This window comes from Dipodomys ordii, unplaced genomic scaffold (assembly GCF_000151885.1).
Source record: "Dipodomys ordii isolate 6190 unplaced genomic scaffold, Dord_2.0 Scaffold65, whole genome shotgun sequence".
Taxonomy (NCBI): domain Eukaryota; kingdom Metazoa; phylum Chordata; class Mammalia; order Rodentia; family Heteromyidae; genus Dipodomys; species Dipodomys ordii.
In genome coordinates, this window is record NW_012267281.1 from 7,886,050 (window position 1) to 7,906,966 (window position 20,917).

Consider the following 20,917-nt stretch of genomic DNA (forward strand, 5'->3'; position numbering starts at 1 on the left):
GGCAGCAGAGCCAGGAGGGAGTAAGAGAACTCATGCTTGCAGTCAGCGAGGCAAACCTCACTATCCGTAGGAAGCTCTCTGTAACCTGCGCCCTTCCCTTTCTCATTGATGTGATGCGATGATGATCTACCCCAGGAAGCAGAATGTACTGGTGGTCTGTCAAGGGAGTCTCCTTCAGTTGGTGGCAAACGGGAGCTACCCAAGAAGATGTTTCTGGAAGAGGAAGCTCAGGGTCGTGAGGGTCGTGAGAGAAGCACCCAGGTTTGCATTCAGTGGGGGTTCTTGGCTCTCCATTCTGCAGTAGGAACTCCAAGCAGGCGAGGGGGTTGATTGACTCTCGGCCCCAGAGAGAGCATTCTGGAGGCTGAGAAGTAGCTTAAGTAAAGCTAGCTTAAACATCAAACATGCTGCACATCAATGGAACAGGCTTTTCTGTCTGATTTAGGGTCTCACTCATTTTGCCTCCAGCGCCTTGAAGCGATTGATCATATCAATGTGTTTTGAAACTTTCCACCGGCTCTGATCTTCCAATTGGACACGAGGCGAAGGCATCCACTCCCTCCTCTACACTCCTCCCCTTTGGTGGTTAAGAACATTTGTGCTATTACACTTGTGATTGGGGAAAGGCAAAAAAAAAATGAGTTCTTGGCAATACAGCATCCTTTTGATTCTACTTTGAATGCTGGAAGCCTGATTTATTGGCTGTAACCACACTCTCCGAGTAGGTGAAGATCACATGGGAAGAAAGAGACATGAGGTTAGACATATTCAAGACATTGGTGCAACATCTGGCCCAGCCCCAGGGACAAGTTTACATGAATGCAAACTCCATGGCTCCTGGCCAAATCAGCGTTATTGTTCATGTGGTTATTGCAAATGTACTTGGTGTCCATGCTAACTATACTCCTTTAGGCCAAGTTCTTTCTAAGTACTTTTTCTTTAGGGATGATGGAATTTCCACCCGGGTAGGACCAGACCAGAGAAAGTGACTGCAGCAAAGAGGCTACACTCTGAAATATCCCTGCAAAAATGTATGAATTTTGTAGCTGGTGTGGGAAGGGGAGACATGTAGTTTTCCTTCTAATTGTTTCCCGTGCTTAACTGAGCATGAATTCCTCATGGCGAACTATTAAAGTAGGTTGGTTTGTAAGTGTGATCTCCCTGCAGCATGCGTAACTAGTTAAGTTTCTCCTATGTGTCCCACCAGGTTCATTGCTCAGGGTCACGACCATGCTAGGCACACTTCCCACTCCTTCAGAGATGGAAAACATCAGCTGGGGTTCTTGGGGCCATGATGATGATGATGAGCAGTAAAGTAATTTTTAAAAATGCAGCAACGAAACACATTACTTATGGTTTAACTCACATTCACCTAGGGTTCAACATTTTTTAGCAGCCAGGTAAGAGTCGGTGTGAAGCCTCAGATAAGGGTGGCAGGATCTCCCTTCTCGTTCTCCTCCCTCTCCTTTTCCCTCTCCCGCCTCGCCTCCTCCCCTTCTCCCCTTCTTCAGCTTCTCTGATCAATACTCCATGGCAGCAACATTATGAAACAGGCCAGGCCAGGTGAAGCAGAGTATCCCAGTCATAGTCACGTGTGTGGGTTCCAAGCACCCAAAAAGCCATCCCACCCCCATGATGTCCTTTATTTTGCTGCTGCTTTTCTCCATGAACTATTTAAAGCGGTTGATGTCAGCTTCATTCCCATCCTGCTTTCTTTTCACTGAATTGGGGAAGAGGGGGAAAGAAGAAGAAGTCAGGACAAGATGGCTAATCTCCAGCTGGATACAAATAAAGACAAAAAGAGGACACTCCGCTGTCCAAATCCAGCCATAGCCAAGCCAGATGGCCAGAGCTCTAAGCGCACAGGGCCCAACTTCTCCAAGCAGAATGCCACCAAATGTGGGTGGGGTGTGTATGTGTGTCCGGGCATCTGCCCCGATGGATCCTCTTTCCCATCTCCCCACCCCAGGAGAGGGCAGGGGTGGGATGGGGTGTGTGTGGGGGCGTCACCATCGCACCACCTGGCTGTTGTAGTCCTCGGTGACAGTGCCGTCGGTGGCCGCGCCTCCTCCTCCTCCGTCCTCCTGGGGCCAGCGGTGGGCTCGCCGGTGCTGGCGCTGCAGCCTGCGCTCCCGGCGCCGGCGCCGGCGCTGCCGCTGGTGCTCCAGCTGCTTGGTGCGGCGGTAGCGCTGCTGGAACAGGTCCCGGGCGTAGTCGTAGAGCTGCACGTCGAGGAAGTTGAGCGCCTCGATGCGCAGGCGCGCGCCCTGACTGATGTCCACGTTGGACGCGCGGGTGATGTTGAACTGCGTGAAGGGGGAGATGAACTGCAGGTTGAATGTCCTCTCGAAGAGAAACTGCGTCTTGCGCTGGAACTCCGTCAGGCCGAAGAAGGCCATGTTCTTCAGATTGTTCTTGGCGCTCTGGAGCAGGATGGCGTTGCGCTCGCTCTCGTTCATGAACGTCAAGTTGTAGCAGCCCACCAGGCTGAGGTCCGCCAGCATGCGCACCTGCCGGTTGTTGGCCAGGTTGTAGCTGCAGTCCATGAACTCTCGCAGGCTGACCCCCGACCAGTCGTCCCCCGGGTAGCAGGTGGGCAGCTCGTCCGGGGTGGGGCTGCGTCCGTCGCACATGTGGAGAGACGTCTTCCACGTGGCGCCCCTCTGCACGTGTTTCCACTCGCTCAGGTAGCGTGACACTGGGTCCCGCAGCATGGTGATATAATAGAAATTCCTGGAAGAGATCAACCACAGGGAGAGATTAGTTGTCCGCCAACTTCCCACACTGGAATCCTCGAGGGCTATTTTGTTTTTGTATAACATGGAACCACCATCTTTCAAGGGCCTGAATTTGCACCTACCTGGTGTATGTACACCTACCTTTTCATTTTCTTCTTGGCCCTGGGGCTTGAACTCATGGCCTCTACCACTTGAGCCACACCACCCACGTCTGGCTGTTTTGGTGCTTCCTTGGAGATGGGTCTCATGAACTTTCCTGCCTGGACTGGCCTTGAAACAGGACCTTCAGGTCTCAGCCCCCCCTGAGTTTCTAGGGTTACAGGCATGAGCCTCTAGTGCCTGGCCATACACATGCCAGGGGCTACTTTTTCAACACTGAGTTTGGAGAGAAATGGGATTTTCAGCAATCACTCACTGACGACATAGTGTCTTGTTATTAATAAGGTGTTCTTCACGAACAGATCTTGGATACCCAAAGATTGCTGATAAAGTGGGGCAAATAATGCTAACCATCCGGATTGGGGAAAGTTCTGCCAATCTCCTTGGACAGGACAATCCATATGACAGATAACTCTGAGTGCCATGCTGACAGTATCTTGTTTACAGATCTCCTCTTTGCCACATACCTTAATCAAAATCTTGAGGTGAATTCACTTAAGAAAGTGTAATTAGAACTCTCCAGAATTGTCATCTGTGTATCCCGAGAGTAACAGAAGTAAATACTTTTGCACTTGGAAATAGAAAAGGAACTGAGCCTGTCATCATAGCTACTCAGGAGGCTGAGATCTGAGAATCAAGGTTCAAAGCCAGCCTGGGCAGGAAAGTCAGTGAGACTCTTATCTCCAATAAATCACCAGAAAACCAGAAGTAGCACTGTGGCTCAAGTGGTAGAGCACTCACCCTGAGCTGAAGAGCTGAGAGACAGTGCCCAGGCCCAGAGTTCAAACCCCACGACCAATAAAAATAAAGTAAAATAAAATAAATACAAAGGGAATGGTATTTTTGTTAGTGTATGCTTATTTTAAGTGATCACGATCATATGAGACATCATGGCGTACTCAAATTCAAAGAAAGAGTGGGTACCTTCCACATCTGTCTCAGAGCTGCTGCTTGTATCTGGCTTCAGTGGAAGGTAATCACACTACATGACACAAAGGAATTACTGTCCCCTCTCCCTTCTTAAGTCGTTGTCTTTTCCTTTACTTCTATTATGCCCATCTTTAGATATATTTCTTGGACTACCCCAAGGCTTATCTCTATTTCTTCCTACTTTCCAGCCTATAGCTTTTTCCTCACCACTTAAAACACTTGTAATGTTCATGGTCACATCTAAAAGCATGTTCCTCTTTGATTGTATCTTAGACCTCATGTCCCTGTCTAAAACAAAATCCCGTTCACAGAAGATGTTCCATAAGTGATTGCAAGATGGAGGAAATAATGATTGCATAAAAATGGTTTTTTAACAACTGATGTTAACTTTGACAAATATGCCTCTCTTTTCTCTTCTAAAACCTGACACTTAAAAATGTTTGCATTATGCACAGAGAGGAGAAAGATTGATCTTCTAATGTTCACTGTCATTGATTGTCATGGTTGATACTGGGAAGAGAAACAGCCAACACACACTTAGGGCAAAAGTTGAATATTTATCCTACAAGAGGTAAATAATAGCAATTTAGTTTAGTTAGTTATTTATATTAAACATACTGCTTTTCTTCCCGAATACTTCAAGGACCTTAGCATTTCACTTTGTTATTTAGTATATAATTTGTTTCTTTAATTAGCCAGTGATTTCATTAACACATGCTTATTGAAGATTGATATGTGTTAGGATCTGCTCTAGAAATGTGGAGAACATAAAAAGAATAAAATGCCCCAAAGTATTGTTGGCATAGGCATAAAAGGGCAGAAAAAGGTAGTAATTAGCAAGTGATAAAGGTAAGGAGTAAACAAAGAATATTTAAGAAAGTCTCTGTGTATGTTGAAGAATCAGCAGAGTAGAATGGCTAGGCCAGGGGTTCTCATTCTATTTCATTCCATGCTTGATTTATGCTGGAATGGATAGTAGGAGGCAGAAGCTGGTAGGGGAGGTTTCTCTCTCTCTCTCTCTCTCTCTCTCTCTCTCTCTCTCTCTCTCTCTCTCTCTCTTTCTCGTAAGTTAATTGTACAAATGGCGTTGCATTGTGATATTTTTGTATCTGCATATATTGTTATGTTTTACTCCCTCTGAATTACTTATTGTAACTTCCTCTCCTTTCTTTAAAGCTACCTTCTTTATGCTACTTTCATTACTTTTAATAATGTCATTACTTCTAGTAATATTTACCCCATCCATGTTCTTTACCCTATGTTCCTCAAATAGTCTTTTAATAATCAAGTATTATGTATTCATAGTATATTATTATTTTCGATCCAGATATTCCACATATAAGTGAAAACCTGCAGTATTTGTCCTTCTGAGCTTGGCTTACCAGACAAGCTTTTCAATTACATCGATTTTCTTGCCAGTGACATAACTTCATTTTCCTTTACAGTGCCATAATACTCCACTATAAATATTAGGACATTTTAATTATCCAGTCATGAGTTGTGGGGCACCCAGGCTTGGCTACTCTAAATAGTACTTCAGTAAACATTGATGGTCTGGTATCCCTTATAGGTTGATTTACATTCCTTTGGATATGTACCTAAGAATGGGCTAGTAGAATCATATATTAGGTCTGCTTTTAGTTTCTTGAAGAATCTTACTGATTTCCACAGTGTCTCCAATTATCTGCATTCCCACTAATAATGTATGTAAGACTTTCTTTCCCTTATGATTTTTTTTTCTAGCACTTGCTGTTTTCTTGATGGTGACATTCGTATTGGGGTGAGATGGAATCTTAGTGTCATTTTCATTCACATTTCCTTTATGACTAGAGATGTTGAACACTTCATATATTTATGAGCCATGTCTTTATTCGAGTATTGTCTCCTCAGTTTATTTGCCCATTTATTAATTGGATTATTGGTTCTTTTGCTATTTATGAGGTTATAACTTGGAATCTATTAAGCATATAACTAAAGATGCATTGTATTCATAAACTGCCTTGTTAAATGGCCTTTGTATAACTATTTAAAGATAATAATTTTTTTTTAAAAAGAACATGACTAAAAAATTGAGAATATACTAGTGTCTTAGTTTAATGAATAGATATCTTTCATCAATAGCTTAACCCTTAGAAAATCAAACAACAGGGGCTGGGAAGGTGGCTCAGTGGTAGAGCGCTTGCCTTGCATGCTCGAGGCCCTGGGTTCGATTCCTCAGCACCACATAAGCAAAAAGAAAAAAGCCGGAAGTGGCGCTGTGGCTCAAGTGGTAGAGCACTAGCCTTGAGCTGAAGAGCTTAGGGACAGTGCTCAAGCCCAGAGTTCGGGCCCCATGACCGGACCCAAAAACAAACAAACAAAAAAAAAAAAAAAAAGAAAATCAAACAACAAAATGAATAGCTCTACATGCTTTCAGTTTATACATTCATAGAAACATGTCTTGTACTCTCCTCCAAAACCTGAAGCTACCATGTATCATCTTTATTCTAGCAATCAGTGATTTCCTCCTCCTCAGAACAGGTTTCTAGCAATCCAAGAAAGGAATCCTCCCCACCTTGCTTCCTCTAGAAATACACTACAGACCTAACTCACTATGAATGTTTCCTTGATCAGAGTCTCTGTGGTCAGTAAATACATTAGTTTTATCAACTACTCTTTCAGGAATTCCTGGAGCTTGTGTAATGCATGGGAAAAATAAATAAATCTCTCCCAACTCTTCTTGCTCTACAGCCTTTGAGATGACTTTTCTCTGTGACATCACGTTTTGTTAAAGCTCAGGTCTCCCAAAGAACATCATTATTGTAAGCAGGGGGTCATAATCTGCATGTGATCATTGGTCCTGACTACCTCACTATGGGGTACACAGATCTACCTCAACGTAAGCTATTGTGTGTGCTTTGACCAAGTGAAATCTGGCCACCTCTGCCTTACTGTAATGTGTGCTAGAGTCATTTTCCAAATGCTCAGAGTGGAATTAATTTCTTCACTGTTTTTAGTGCTGCATACTCATTACGGCCTTCCATTCTTCATTATCTCTGTGGAGTATTATCTGCGCTGTCCAGTATCTGATAGATGGACTTGCAGCAGTGAGCACTTTGCAATCAAACTGTCTTTTGACACAGTGATGAAAGGCCTTTTATTGGATCCTTGAAAAAACAAATTATGGAATTTAAGAATGATGTTCTAAGCAAATGGGAAATTGAAAACTATGATTGTCAAGTATCATAACAAAGAACTTTGGGAGGCTAACAATGCTGTGTGTCAGAGCAATTGGTTCCATGGATGTCCTGCATTGTGAGAAGAAAATGGAGACTCACACGTGTTCTTATCTTAGCACACACAGAAGCTGGGCTTTGCCTCCCATTGCCATGTTCACCAGGCTGCCATTACCCTCCTCCTCCACCTTCTTCATGGTGATTTACACAGTAGCAAGACCCTTTGGGCTAAAACATTTGATTTCAATCACTGTCCAGAGATCCTAACTCTTCATTTGATAAGCCAGAGGTGAGCAGGGTGCTACAGAACTTCGAGAGTCACGCAGTGTTGCTTTTCCTACTTGGGAACTCAAGTGGTTGCGATTTGGCTGGTTATGTTCGTATACTTTTCAAAATCAATGATTGGTTTTCCAAGAAAGAAATTCCATGAATGGTCATGTAGAATAGTAAACATGAAGGAAATTAAAATTGACTATCATCACTTCACTTGGATAAACCACAATGGAACATCCAACACCCTGCCAATTCAATGTCTTTCTTTCATTGATCTGAGTGCATAAGATTCATTGGTTAATTTGTGTTTATTTTTTAACTTAGGAATGCAAGGCGAATATTTGTCCCTGCTATGTTCTGTTCTTTCAGAAGAGTGCAATGTTCTTCTGGAAGAGTATAATATCCCAATTTTGGATAGATCCAAATTTATATAACTAATCTCTCAGTTTTGCATAATTAGGAAGATTCTAGTTGGAGTAATTATAAACAAGAATATGAGGAACATCCTAAGCTTTTAATAATGGGGCAGAGAATAAATTCTTAGAAGATCTCCTCTGAGTCACGAAAACTCCCATTTCATCATTAAAATGCCTAAATTGCCTCTAATGTATCCAAACCACAGATAAGATGAATGGATGGGTTCTTCCAGGACCCATCTTCTGACATTCTTGGTTGTCAGAGATATGGCCATCGGAAGCCACAGAGAGCTAGAAGACAGGTGAGAAAGAAGAAAGGTTTCATGCTGGCAAAACAAACCTTCAAAGGAACATCTAGGGCAGTCAGGTTGGAATATGACGGTGAGAAAAATATTTTAGAGATTGGCTTTCATTTCACATAATGAGCAGCTGGAGTATCAAATTAGAGACAAAGCTTTTGTGGGATCTGGTCCCACCAGTCAGTGCTGGGGCTGAATCAGAGTTGACATCTGGATCCGAAAGACAGAGCATCTGACCTGGTTATATTCTGTGCCAGTCTTCAAAGAAATAGCCTTCCAAGACACACTTGGTCTGCAGTGTGTCTTAAGTGTCAGTAACTTTAATTACACCAGGCCAAACATGTTACTAACCCCACCAAAGACAAGCAGAAAATAAGAGGCTGTGGTATGCCAGAGGTCATTGCTCAGTGATGATCAGTCAGCCCCTATTTCCCTAGAGGAAGAAGCTGTGTTTATCAATAACAAAAAGAATTTTCTTTTAATCTGGTCACGTCATGTCACAGCCTTATATTGATGGGAACTCGTGAGCCTCTGATTCCCTAAAATGTCATGATTTGTGTGTGTGTGTGTGTGTGTGTGTGTGTGTGTGTGGCTGACAAAAGAATACATTTCAGGAAATGCATGTTCTGGGGGCTTGCTTTTTTTTTTTTCTTTGCTATCTCCAAGAGTACAGTTCCTCCCAGTACAGTTTCGCAGGTTCCTGGGAGGGTCTTCCGCTCATGCATTATTCAAGAACTTTCCATGATGATTTGGTTCAGAGGCTCCCTGCTTTGCGCTGCCTGGCTGGGGTTTGGGCAGGAGGACATCTCCCGGCGCCCTGCAAAAGCTGTGGCTTATGCATGTGGGTATCCACCTTAAAGCCTAGAGCCGCCCCAGAGTGAGATAAGACCCCCATCCAGCTCCCTTCCAGCTCTAAGCCCAGCCAGGCAAAGCAGAACAGCAGATCGTACACTCCGATTGTGTTATCAGGCGTGCGCGCTCAGCCAAGCTCTCTTCTTAAGCTAATTTCTCAGGCGCTGCTTTTAGGGAATGTGAGAATTACACACAGTCGAAACGATGAGGTGTCTTGGTTCCAATTGTTTGGCGCTGGCCAATTTGGAAAGGAAAAGCAGTGAATCAGTATATGTAAAAGCCAGGCACATGTTTCAATATTTAGATCTACAGTTGACAGCTTGGATACAGATTTTCCTAAAACATCACACAAATTTTTTCTTTTTCTTTCTTTCTTTCTTTCTTCTTCTTCCTTCCTTCCTTTCTTTCTTTTTCTTTCGTTGGTTCTCCCTTCCTTCCTTCCTTTCTTCCTTCCTTCCTTCCTTCCTTTCTTTCTTTGAATCTCTGTCTAGAGTGTGCCTTTTTCTTACATAAAGGACTCTTCTGTTTTAGGATTTTCTTACATTCTGCTAACGGGATTAGGTAATCATAACATGGCATAAACAAAATTCTTGAGAGGCTCTAACCTGCTGTCACGCCTCAAAGAAGGGGTCCTCTGGGGAGAAAGTAATTAATGAAGACAATGCTAACGTGAAATATGGGAAGTGTCTTGTGAAATGAACGTTAATTTTATAATAATAATAACTGATAACATTTAATGAGTATACACATTGCCAAGTAATGACCGTTGGTTCAACCCTTTGAATTATGTAGGCTTTTAGACCATGTCCGTGATTTCACCAAGTAGATTTGTCTTCCCCTTCTTCCTCTCCTTCCTTCCTTCCTTCCTTCCTTCCTTCCTTCCTTCCTTCCTTCCTTCCTTTCTTTCTTTCTTTCTTTCTTCCTTCCTTCCTTCCTTTCTCTCTCTCTCTCTCTGTCTCCTCCTTTTCCTCCTCCTCCTTCTTCTTCTCCCCCTCCCCTCTCCTCCTCTTCTGACATTGGGGTTTAGTCAGAGGCAGCAAACTATTCTTAGTCCAACTTTACCCAGGATGAAGCTGATCCTCAGAGACACAAAAGAATATCTCCCAAGATCAAGGAGTGTAAGGAGTAGTGGAGTGGAGCAGAGACTTTTCTTTTACACCTTCAGTTCCTGTACTCATACATTTCCTCTGTTTAAAATATTTGTGAATTGTGTAATCCACAAGAGGGTTACCCAACTCTACCTTATTTGGTTTAAAGCTAGTTAAGAGTTTGAAGCAAAACACAATATTAGTTTTATTTTCTTCACTTTGGAGGTTTTACTCTGAACACAAGGACATATATACTTGTAAATTAGAGTGTTAAGGATTTTGATCTTTAACACCTAATGTCTGGTGGCCTCTCTCTTGGGATGCCAGTAGGCACTGATGGTCATTCATTAAGAGACTGAAAAATGACATTATTGTTCTACCATTTTCTTTTTCAGTCCTTGGTGGTATTATTTTTATAGAGAAACTTCCCCTTATTAACTCTTTTATACCCTGAGGAATAGTTCACAAGGAATAAACAGATGGATCTTGGTTGATTTAATTTCCTGGTTTTCAAAATGAATTGCTTTCTTAAAACCCACCAGAGGGGCTTTTGTTGTTACAACTGTATTTTATTTTATTTTTGCTGGTTCTGGGGCTTGCACTCAGGGCCTGAGCACTGTCCCTGGGCTTCTTTTGCTCAAGGCTATTGTTTTACCACTTGATCCACAGCACTACTTCCAGATTTCAAACACAGACTTTTCTTGCCAGGGCTGGCTTTGAACCATGATCCTCAGATCTCAGCCTCCTGAGTAGCAATGATTACAGGTGTTAGCCACAAGCACCAGGCCATTACTCTTTATTTGCCTGTTTACATTTATATCCTTATGAATTCAATCTGTGGAGAGTTAATGTTTCTATACATTGTGGCCTTCGTCTTTACTGAGGCTGAAAATACCCAATGTTTGGCTAGTGGGCGCTTATTTAAGGAGGATCTTGTGTTCTAATGATGGGATGTTTGTAGCATTTTATGTAGATTCTGAAGAGATCTTTAACTTTGTGTAAAAACTGTAACACATATATATTTTTCTTGGAACATACATATATATATTCTTGGTACACACACACACACACACACACACACACACACACACACACAGATCAAGAAGGGTGATGTCAGATCTTGAAAATCACTTCAGTTCCTAAAGACGGAGGTTGCTGCTGCTGCTCAGCATCCTTAAATCCTCTATCACCTACCACCAAGCAGGTAACTTCTGCTTGTGCTGCTCCCACACAGTGAAGGTTTCATATATTATCTCGAGGACCCTCACCAGGTCTCTCTCCTCTCTCCTCTTTCTCTTTCTTTCTTTCTCTCTCTCTCTCTCCCTCTCTCTTTTTCTTTCTGTCACTCTCTCGCTCTCATTTTCCCTTCTCTTTACCCTTTCAGTTCCAATCTAAGACATCTGCCTTTGTGCTAAGGACCACAGGAAGAGCCAGTAGTTCATCTGTGAGTAGATGTCATTCCACAAACTCACTTAGAGGAAACCAAATTACAAATGCAGAGCCCTAATCAGGTTCTCTCCCACATCCACTTATGTATGATAATTAGCATGACTTCCTCCAGAAGCTCAGCAGACCACATGGACCCCAGTTGGATCCTTCAGCTGCAGTAGGCCGAAAGCCCTGCTCTCATCCTGCCTAATTAATAAAGCAATGGCGGAAATCTAAGAAAGATACATATGCACGATCACTTAAATCTCCCACAAAAAAAATCAATTCGCTCTGTCTAAGCATTGCCTTGGGTACTCCCTTGATCAATTCAAGTGTGGCATACAGTGACCTTCAGTTGCAAATATTTTTCTTCAGGCATGATTGAAGCATCTGAGAGGTAATAGCTTTCAACATTCATTTTTTTTCAAGATTTTAAAGCACTCAAATAAGGAATACTCATTTTCCCCCACTCCCTCTCCTGCTCTATTTAAATCTGAGAAAACAATCTTTTAAGATTTTTCAACATAAATTAGCTTGGGGCTTGTCACAGGAGACTTTTACATTTGTGCAATCCATACATGGATCAAAAATAAGGAAGGGATATCCTCTAAAGAAGCAGAATAATGTGCTGTAAATTCTTAGTCTTGTGATTTCCCTGAAAAAGTCCCTCTCAGCCTGCATTGATGTGTTAGTTCTCTTGGTGATAATTAGAACAAATGTCACTAGTCCTTAGCAAATCGAGAGTTGCTAGCATCTCTGCATTTCCCTTGGAAATAATGTACAATCTAAGTAAAGCAAATAAACACCAAAAAGGGTACCATCAGTTTAAAACAAACAAGAACAACAATGGAAAAAAAATCCAGCTAACAGCACTCTGTCAGTTTTCATCTTAGGTAGATTATCACCACAAGGGGGCTCTCGAATCTTCCCAAATCCAAGCTAAGGGCTGAGAGCTATTTTTTTTCCTAAGTAATTAATTTCCCCAAGTCAATATTACCTACTAATGCACATCACAGAGACAAGCTACAGACTTCTGACACTTTCCAGACAAGTTAGGGAGAGAATTTCATCTGGAAATTCAAGGGGCCCACAGTGATTGGGAGTCAAAACTGGAATTAGTTGCACCTGTGATTTCCCGTGTCTGCTGTAGCATAAAATATCCCAGCACTGCAAATTCCATCAAAGGTTAAAACTGAATTCGAATCACTATGTATATAATGGAATACATTGACCTGCGATGGATTTTAAAGGCTATCCTCCTCCTTGGCCACATCACGCACCCCAGAACAGCCACAGAGGGTGAGGCAGCAGTTAAAATGCAATGACCCTTCCCTGGGGCAGTGGGAATGTGTGCGATCCATTAGTTCTGGAGGCATTCCACCCCTGCCGTGAGCCTGATGGTGCCGACGGTGTTTACAGTCTGCACCACAGACTTCCAATGCAGAGAGGGTTTTAACTTCCTGTTCCAACAGAGACAGGATCTCCTGCTGCACTTGGATAAAATTGGAACAAATAAGGACAGATAGGAAATCGAGCCCCAGGACAAGAGAGCATTATCACCCATCGCCCTTACACAGGGAAAATCTAGGAACAGAAGCATCCACAGAAACATTCTTTCACAGTAGCTAAGATGCTGCAACTACCTAAGCACACGTTCAGAAAGTCCCCTAAAGCACTGCTTTGACAATGGCAACGTGCTGTCCAGCATCAATGCCCATGCCTGTAGTCCTAGCTACTCAACAGGCAGAGATCTGAAAGATCATGGTTGGAAGGCAACCTGAGCAGAAAAGTCTGTAAGACTCCATTGCCTATTAATGAGCCAAAAACAGGGCTGGAGGTAAGGCTCAAGTGAGTTGGCAAGCTGAGCCATTTTGCCGCTAGGGGCTAGAGTAATTCTGCAGCATTTGGGGACTTGGGCCTTCCTTGTCTTAGTGGTTAGTTCTCCTGGACCCCAGACCTACCCAGACTGAGGAGCTGAGAACACCTGTGGTGCAATTTTCTCTTGTGATCAGTAACCAGGATCCCCACACATCCTGTACTCCACTTGTTCCTTCGGAATCTGTCAAAGCACTGTCTGGTGCAGGAAGGCAGTGCTTGCTCTCTTACTTAGGCCCTCAGGGATGGGCTCTGTACATCATGCTTGCTCTCTTATGAACCCCTATATTGCTTGGCAGGTGCCCCAATACTAATTGAACTAAATATTGAGGTAAGCCCATAGATTTTCAGCCAACACTTCTTTTTTTTTTTTAAGAGTTAGTGGTCCTCCAACATTAGTCCCCATTTTAAACAACCATAATCATGTGCCTCAATCATTTCTATTTATAATTTCAACTACTAGCTGTGTTATAAAAATAGCCCTATGACTAGCAGATCCAGAACTTCTGGACCATCATTTAATTTCTTCCTCCTAGCCACTTTGCAAGTTACTTCTGTGTTTTCCCACATCTATCACCAAATATTGCTCATGCAAGACCTAGTTTGACCTTCCTGTGGGGTTTCTTCCCTGTTAGATCGTTCCAGTCACCATCTGATCAAGGGACTTGAGTCTAGGCTAGGGCCTATGTGAACAAACATAGATCTCAGCTTTGTTCTGCCTTAGATCCCTGCTCCCCCACAAGGGCAGGTGGGACTGAGGGAGCTTCTTGAAGTTAAGAGGGATGCTGGGGTGAGGGGGGGCATGAAGCAGGTAGAAATCTGTAGTTTGTGATATTTTGATTCTAGGGAAAACAGATCGAGTCGTGTAAGAGTATTTCTTTGAAACACCTTTGACTTTAAAGTCACTCAAATGATGTAGCTTGTCACTGACTTCCTGTTGAGAGGTGTTACAGAATGGGTTGAACCCCTGCAAAAGATGTTGAGGTCTTAATTATTAGCACCTGTGGTGGTAATAATACCATAGCTTGGTTGGAAATAATACCTTTGCAGATAACCATGTTAACATGAGGTCATTAGAATGAGGTCAAGCAGTGTGGTGTATTTCCTTATAAAACAGGGGAGTGTGGATACTACAAAGGATAGGTCTTGAGGGAAGATTATGTATAGAAAAATAGATGCCTACAAGCTAGTGAATAAGAGCCTGAAGTTACCAGAATCTGGCAGAGAGGCACAGAACAGATTCTGCCTTAGAGGAACCAACCCTACTAATAGATTAATGTTGGACTTCTAGAGGCCAGAGAGCATACATTTCTATTGTTTAAACCAGTTTATTTGTGGTACTTTGTTACAGTAGCCTTGTAAGACTCAGACAAAGGAGATGTTTATTGGAGAAATATCTGAGCCTCATGGCAGAAGGAACCTGCACTTTCCACTCACCACGTATACTGATGAACCTCCTCTATAAACATGAATAGACCCATCAAAAATCACTATGTAGCTGAGGGAAGAATGAGTGAAACAAACAATAGAAAGAAGTAGGTAATTTATTTTTAAATCAAAGGGCTGTAAATGTATTATTACTCTCCTAAAACATCACTCCATCTGTTAAACAAGAACATGATAACAATAAAAATAATATGATTTTATAAATTAATTTACATGTATATAGGTTTGTATTCATTTCACCCATATAAATGATAAAAAGATACGATAAGTAATACATTAATTTGTAATAGATAAATAGATGATAGATGGATAGATTTGCAAAATATAGATAAATATACGATAGATAAGATAGACAGATAGATACATAGATAGATAGATAGATAAGTAGAGATAAGTCTGAAAAAAATCCATTGAACTGACAGGCTCTAGGCCATCTACCAGATATGACTATGAGGACAATGGATAGAAAATTGAGAAATTAATTTGAGTGGCAAAGGTAGATTCTATAGACCTAGAAAAATATTCTCAAGAGTAATAGAAAACTAGAAACCAAAAGGAAGTAATTCATGTAAAAACAGAGTATTTTCTAAGCATAAAAAGCATGTGTATTCAATCTGAAAAAGTTTGTAGAATTGAGAGGTGGATACAGTTTCAGAACCCAAAGACAATAAGAAAATTCAAATATTTCTAGAGAGAAAGGACGAAAAAGATACAAAATAAAAACTAGATCTCCAATAGTGTTCTCCTCACAACTCTGAAGGCTAGAAACACTAGATCAATAGCTTCAAGCTTACAAGAAAAAAATAATTTTGAACATTGAGTTATATACCTGGCAAATTCATTGATGAAGTAAGTATACAGGTAAAATAAAAATACTGATGTGCTCCTCAAGGTATCTCCTCTACTCAAACTAGACCCATATCCCATCTTCAACCTGTGAAACCAATAGCAGGGCTGATATCAACTTAGCGGTGAAGGAGACTTTTCTTCTTGGCCAAGAATAGAATTGTGGATATCGAAACACTGGCTTTATTATTGTGTAATGTGGCAAATGTCTAGAATGTCTGACTTAATAGAAGATAGCTATTTTCTAAAAAACAAAGAATAGAAGTGGAGGAGAAAGTTAGAACTAACTTCTCAATCCTTGGGAGTGGCATGCCACGGATTGAGAGAAATGAGTAAACAACGAGCTAATAAAGGGGAAGATATTCCTGTCTTTTCTGGGAATGGGTGGATTCTGGGCATCGCCTTTTTCTATTTCGATAAGTGTTCTTTCCAGTCAGTGCCATGCCAATTGCCAACTGTCATGGCACTGAGATCCGTGTCATCTAGCCTGCAGATGTGATTACAATGAAGGTAGAGGTTGTTGAGTGTCACTCTGTCAGCTAACTTAAATGCAGTGAATTTTGGCTAGTCTGCCTGAAGAGGAGCTTCTGACCTAAAGGTATCTGGTTCTCAATTTAAATAAGATTGATATGGAATAGAAATTCAGCTAGGTCACCGAAGCAGTATGCAGAGTATCTGCAAAGAAAATATCCCAACATAAATAAAATGAGATCCATGGAAAGGCTAGATGCTGAGACCTTGGAATTAACATAGTCTTCAAGGGAAAGATACAGAAGGATGACAACTAGGATATTTTGAAGAAAAATGTAAGACTCCCTTTCAACAAGGTATTAAAGTGTTTCATTAACAGCAAAGGAAGAGGCAGTGGTCCCTCTTCTCCATAAAACAAAAACAAAAAACAACGAACAACTCCAAGAAAAACAAAAGGCTGCAAGAGGAAGTTACAGCTAGATGTGAAGCAAATCAAATCATGGCCTCATTTTAAGAATTGAGTATAGGAAAGTAAAGTTGATTTGACCTTTGCATGGGTTAGGAAATCAGTGTAATATTCCTTTTTCAGTGTGTCTAATCTTATTGCCTGTGAACGCGTACATGGTCACATTATGCATGCTTTTTTTTTTCTTTTTTGGCTTTTAACTTTTTCATTTTTGGAATCATCCTAGAAAATCTTCAGGAAGCCTGAATGTCGGATGCAAATGTCTAAAAACCTTACTGAGTAAAGGCAAGAGCAATAGATGTGCGTGTGTGTGAGAGGAAGTAGAGAGAGTTGAGAGGAGGAGATTCAATGGCAGTATCCCAATTCATTTTCAGCAGGGCAGTGTCAAAAGATCTCTGGGGATAGAGGATGACATAAAGCTTTCATTCATTAGGTAACAAATGTAGCCGAGGTAGAAGTAGTACATCAGTAAGTGAATGTGGTACTGAGGTCCCATGTTTCCAGTAGTGATGACATGGATAGAGCCCGGCCTTCTTCAGAAGGAGAGTATCGCGTGGATGCTTTTTGCATACCTCCACTCAGGCCGCATTACACTCTGTGTAGAACCGAGTCTCCTACAGTTGGATGTGGAGTTTATACCAAACTCGTTTTCTGTGCTTTTCACATTTTTCCTTCCTATTTTTGGTTTTGTTTCTTTTCATCAGATCCTGATGGGGATGGTAAACCTGAACTTCTGCTCCCATCTTTATGGAAGGAAATTGCAAAATTGGTCTTGATACCCAACTGTCTCAGAGGCAAAGGCTTTAAATATAGTTCTTCTGCCATACCTAAAATAAAATGAGAGAGGAGGCAGAGCGGCCCCCTCAGACGGGGGCTTCAGAGAAGAGCAGCAGAAGGAAGCAGGCCCTGTGACCACCTGGGTCCCCACAGCTCTAATGATAGGAAACTGACAACTATAAACCAGGTTCCCTGAGGCTTAAATGCACACTAACACTGAGAATAGGGAACTATTTTTTTTCTCCAGAAAACCATAACTCTGGCATCAAAGATACGTCTCCACTGTCCAAGAGGGATACCAATGAGACAAAAGTGTGTGAATATATTTTAATTTGTAATATGAAGATAATTCTTTATATCCAGAAGTGGAAAAGACTCCATAATTGGGTTTTTTTTTTAACTCCATAATTGTTTGACAACGTTGCAATGAGCAGAGTTTTACCTAGTAGCTGGGATGACAGATATATCAAAGTTTGAAGAGTAAAAGAAATTGTTTACGAGGTAGCTGGTAGCAGGCAAAATGCCCTTTTGTGTAGATTGTCATTGTCTTCAAGTGACAGTAGGTAAACAATGCTAAATGCTATTTGAAGAATCAACTTTTGAATTGTTTCTAAAACAGTTTTTGCTTGGTAACTTGTCTATATCCCTGTGTTTTCTTAGAGAAGGGCTCTGAGCATCTATGTTTCTTGTAGAGTTGATGGGCCCAGCTTGAAGCCAGGACATAAGTACTTTCTAGAAGAAAGGCTTTAAGAAAGACAAAGGGAATGATGGGTAAGTATCACCATGAATGCCTTCGAGAAAACACAGGCCCACAAGGAGTTTCTGATTGCAGAGGTACTTAGAGTCATTAATGTTTCTGTCATTAATGATTCTGTCATGGAAGCTCCCACAAACACTTCAATAAAAGTCTACCGGACTAAGAAAAACATTCTAGGGTATGCTGGGGTGATACCAAAGTAATCTTATTCATGATACCAAAATGAAGTCTGCCCAGTTGCATGGGAACTTCGAGGAAGGATATGATCCCAGTCTCCCTGTCTTCACACCACCCTCGCCATTAAGAAGACTGACCACATTTCCCTCAGACACATACATTCTTCATCCATGACTCTCCCGTAAACTAAGTCTTTTTCTGAGAAATAGTCTTTCCAATCTAATAGAAGTTGAGTTTGCTTGGTTAGCAATGACATGGACTTGATACAAATTATCACTATTTTTTTCCATGCTTTCATTTTTGATTTTGTGATTTAATTTGTTCTATTACCTTTGTAATTCCAGCTATTCAGGCAGGAGGCTTGAAAGGCTGAGGCCAACCTGGATCAATGCAGTGGTAAGACTCAATCTCTAAAACTAAACAAAATAACCTATTAAGGGCTGGGGGCATGGGTTATGTGGTAGATCATTTGCTGAGTATGGAAAGCCCCGGGTTCAATCCGTAGCAGCATAAAAAATAATAACAACAAAATTTAACATAAAACAAACAAACACCAAGGATTTCTTTTAGTGGTAAATGACTAAATTACAATAGTAGATAAAAATGGTTATTTATTATATGAGCTCCACTTTCCAATTTGTTTTTAATGAGGTTTCTTATTCATCCATTTTATTCATTACTTCTTCCAACAGATTCTTTAATACCTACTAGGTTGCAGCCACTGTATGTTGTATCCTATGAAACAATTTGCCCTTTTGGTAGTTTGTAATAAATGCATTTGCTTTCCAATATGGCAAAAGTTGAATAACATTAAGCTTTCCTTTGATACTCTTTTCACAAATAACGACATTTTTTCCCTATTTACATAGAGCTCAAGGCACATATTGAACATTTTCCAAAGAGTTTTTTTTTTTTTTAACAGCAGCCAAGTGGGTGAAAAAGAATTGCTATTCTGATTCAAAGATGATTCAGGAACAGGGTCCAAACCATATCAGAAGTAGAAAAGCTCTTTAAAAATAGGGCTATTTTCTCTTTGGTCTTCTGTGCCTCAGCAGCTCCGGCCCTGTCTCCTGATGGCTCCTTATCGCTTCCTAGCTAGCATTTTGAATAGGTCTTTTCTTTACAGCCCCAAGGTAAGGAACATGAATGCCTTTTCACTTCTGCTGTTGGTTTTAGACCAGTAAAAAAATGTTCATTTTACTTCATTAATAAGGAAAAGAGTCCCTCCTATAGAACATTGTCCTAAACAGACCTAATGGAGTTGGGAGCTCTTTAGAGAATTTATTGTCCCATGGCCCTGATTATTAGTGTTTAGACTATTGTTGGGAGCACAGAGGCATGTAATTAACACTACAGGAAAACTTGCATTGGAATGCCTTACTGTAATTTCTTCGTTTTGAATAACACCAGTAAAAGAAAATGTTGTCTCAGCCTCTGGCTGTAGCTATGGTTGATTTTTCTATATGTCATAGTTTCCCCTTAGGTAAGCAAAGGGCAGAGTCCTCAATCTTTTTTCCACTCACTCGGGCTCTAAATCAGCAGCAAAGACCCCCACACTGAAGGCAATTCACACGATCTCTGTATGATCAGCTTAACTAGAGGTTCATTTTATACATGGTTTTAAGATTTGCTCATTAGCCAGAAACCAAGCTTTGACACCACTTACTTGAGCAAATTATTTAACCTTCCTGGGGCTTTCCTTTCCTTGTGTCTCAATGGTGCTAAAAATAGAATCCACCTCCGAGGGTTTCCAGTGAGGACTCCAAGAGACACAATATGGAGGATTTAGCATCCGGCATAACTCTAAAGAAAGGTCGACTGTTCTCATTCATCATCAACTCTTTATGGTCCTAACAGTGCATGGCGAAAGCCCCAATGCCTTTATAGAACAATAATAAACTGCCTGTTGAGAGGAAGTAATAGGTCTGCTTCCTCCATCCCTCTTCTCCCCTCTTGCTTCTCCTTCCCTTCCTGAAGGAGAGAGAAGGGATTTCTAATGCTAGTTAAATCCCAGGACAAAATGAAGCCCTGATTTACAGATTGGAGGGGTCAGTGGTCCTATAACAGAAGCCACTATAGGGTTCACAACTGCTAGGGTTCATGCTAGGGTTCCCGACTGCCCCACTGTGACCTCCAGGTCTAAACCACATTTTCTGAATAAGCTCTCACCTAATTGCCACCTTGGAGGCTATCAGAGGCTATCAGCTTTTACCCAAGTGGAACTTTGGTTCCTACTTAATACTTTTCCCCTTGATCAGGTACCCTAAAGCCAGCATTCCAACATTCTGGCTGTCATATCATAGTAACAAAAGCAGAAATCTCACACCAAAGCCTTACCTCTAGGCACTGGGCCAAACTCTGTACAATCATAACCTCCCATGAGCCTGTAAGCCTCAGGGAGGAAGGCATTATTATCTTCCTCTTTCAAGAGACCACATGGGTTATGGCTGTTGCAGCCGAGCTAGCATGTGTGAGCACCAGCACAGTTACGTCGCCCTGCAAAGCCAGGATTTGTGATTCTTCTACATCTTAGACTCATATGCATGGAGAGGGCGGTAAATACTGGTGATAAATAAACATAGCCTTAACCTTGTGGAACTCATGGTCAAGTCTGGGGTCAGAGTTAGCATGGCATCTCCCCAGAAGTAGTCTGTAGGTCACCTGTCCAACATCACCTGAGCAACCTTCTTATGCTTAAGTTTCT

General features: G+C 41.5%; 1 protein-coding gene across 1 annotated transcript in view; it reads right to left on the reverse strand.

The window, feature by feature from the left end:
* Window positions 1-2,006: 2,006 nt before the first annotated feature.
* Window positions 2,007-20,917, reverse strand: part of Hs6st3 (heparan sulfate 6-O-sulfotransferase 3) — a gene marked incomplete at its 5' end in the record, with an annotated part of 657,496 nt that continues 638,585 nt past the window's right edge. The window contains one exon of the mRNA XM_013022991.1: window positions 2,007-2,733. Within this exon, the coding sequence (XP_012878445.1) occupies window positions 2,007-2,733 (727 nt within the window). The remainder of the gene's footprint in view (window positions 2,734-20,917) is intronic.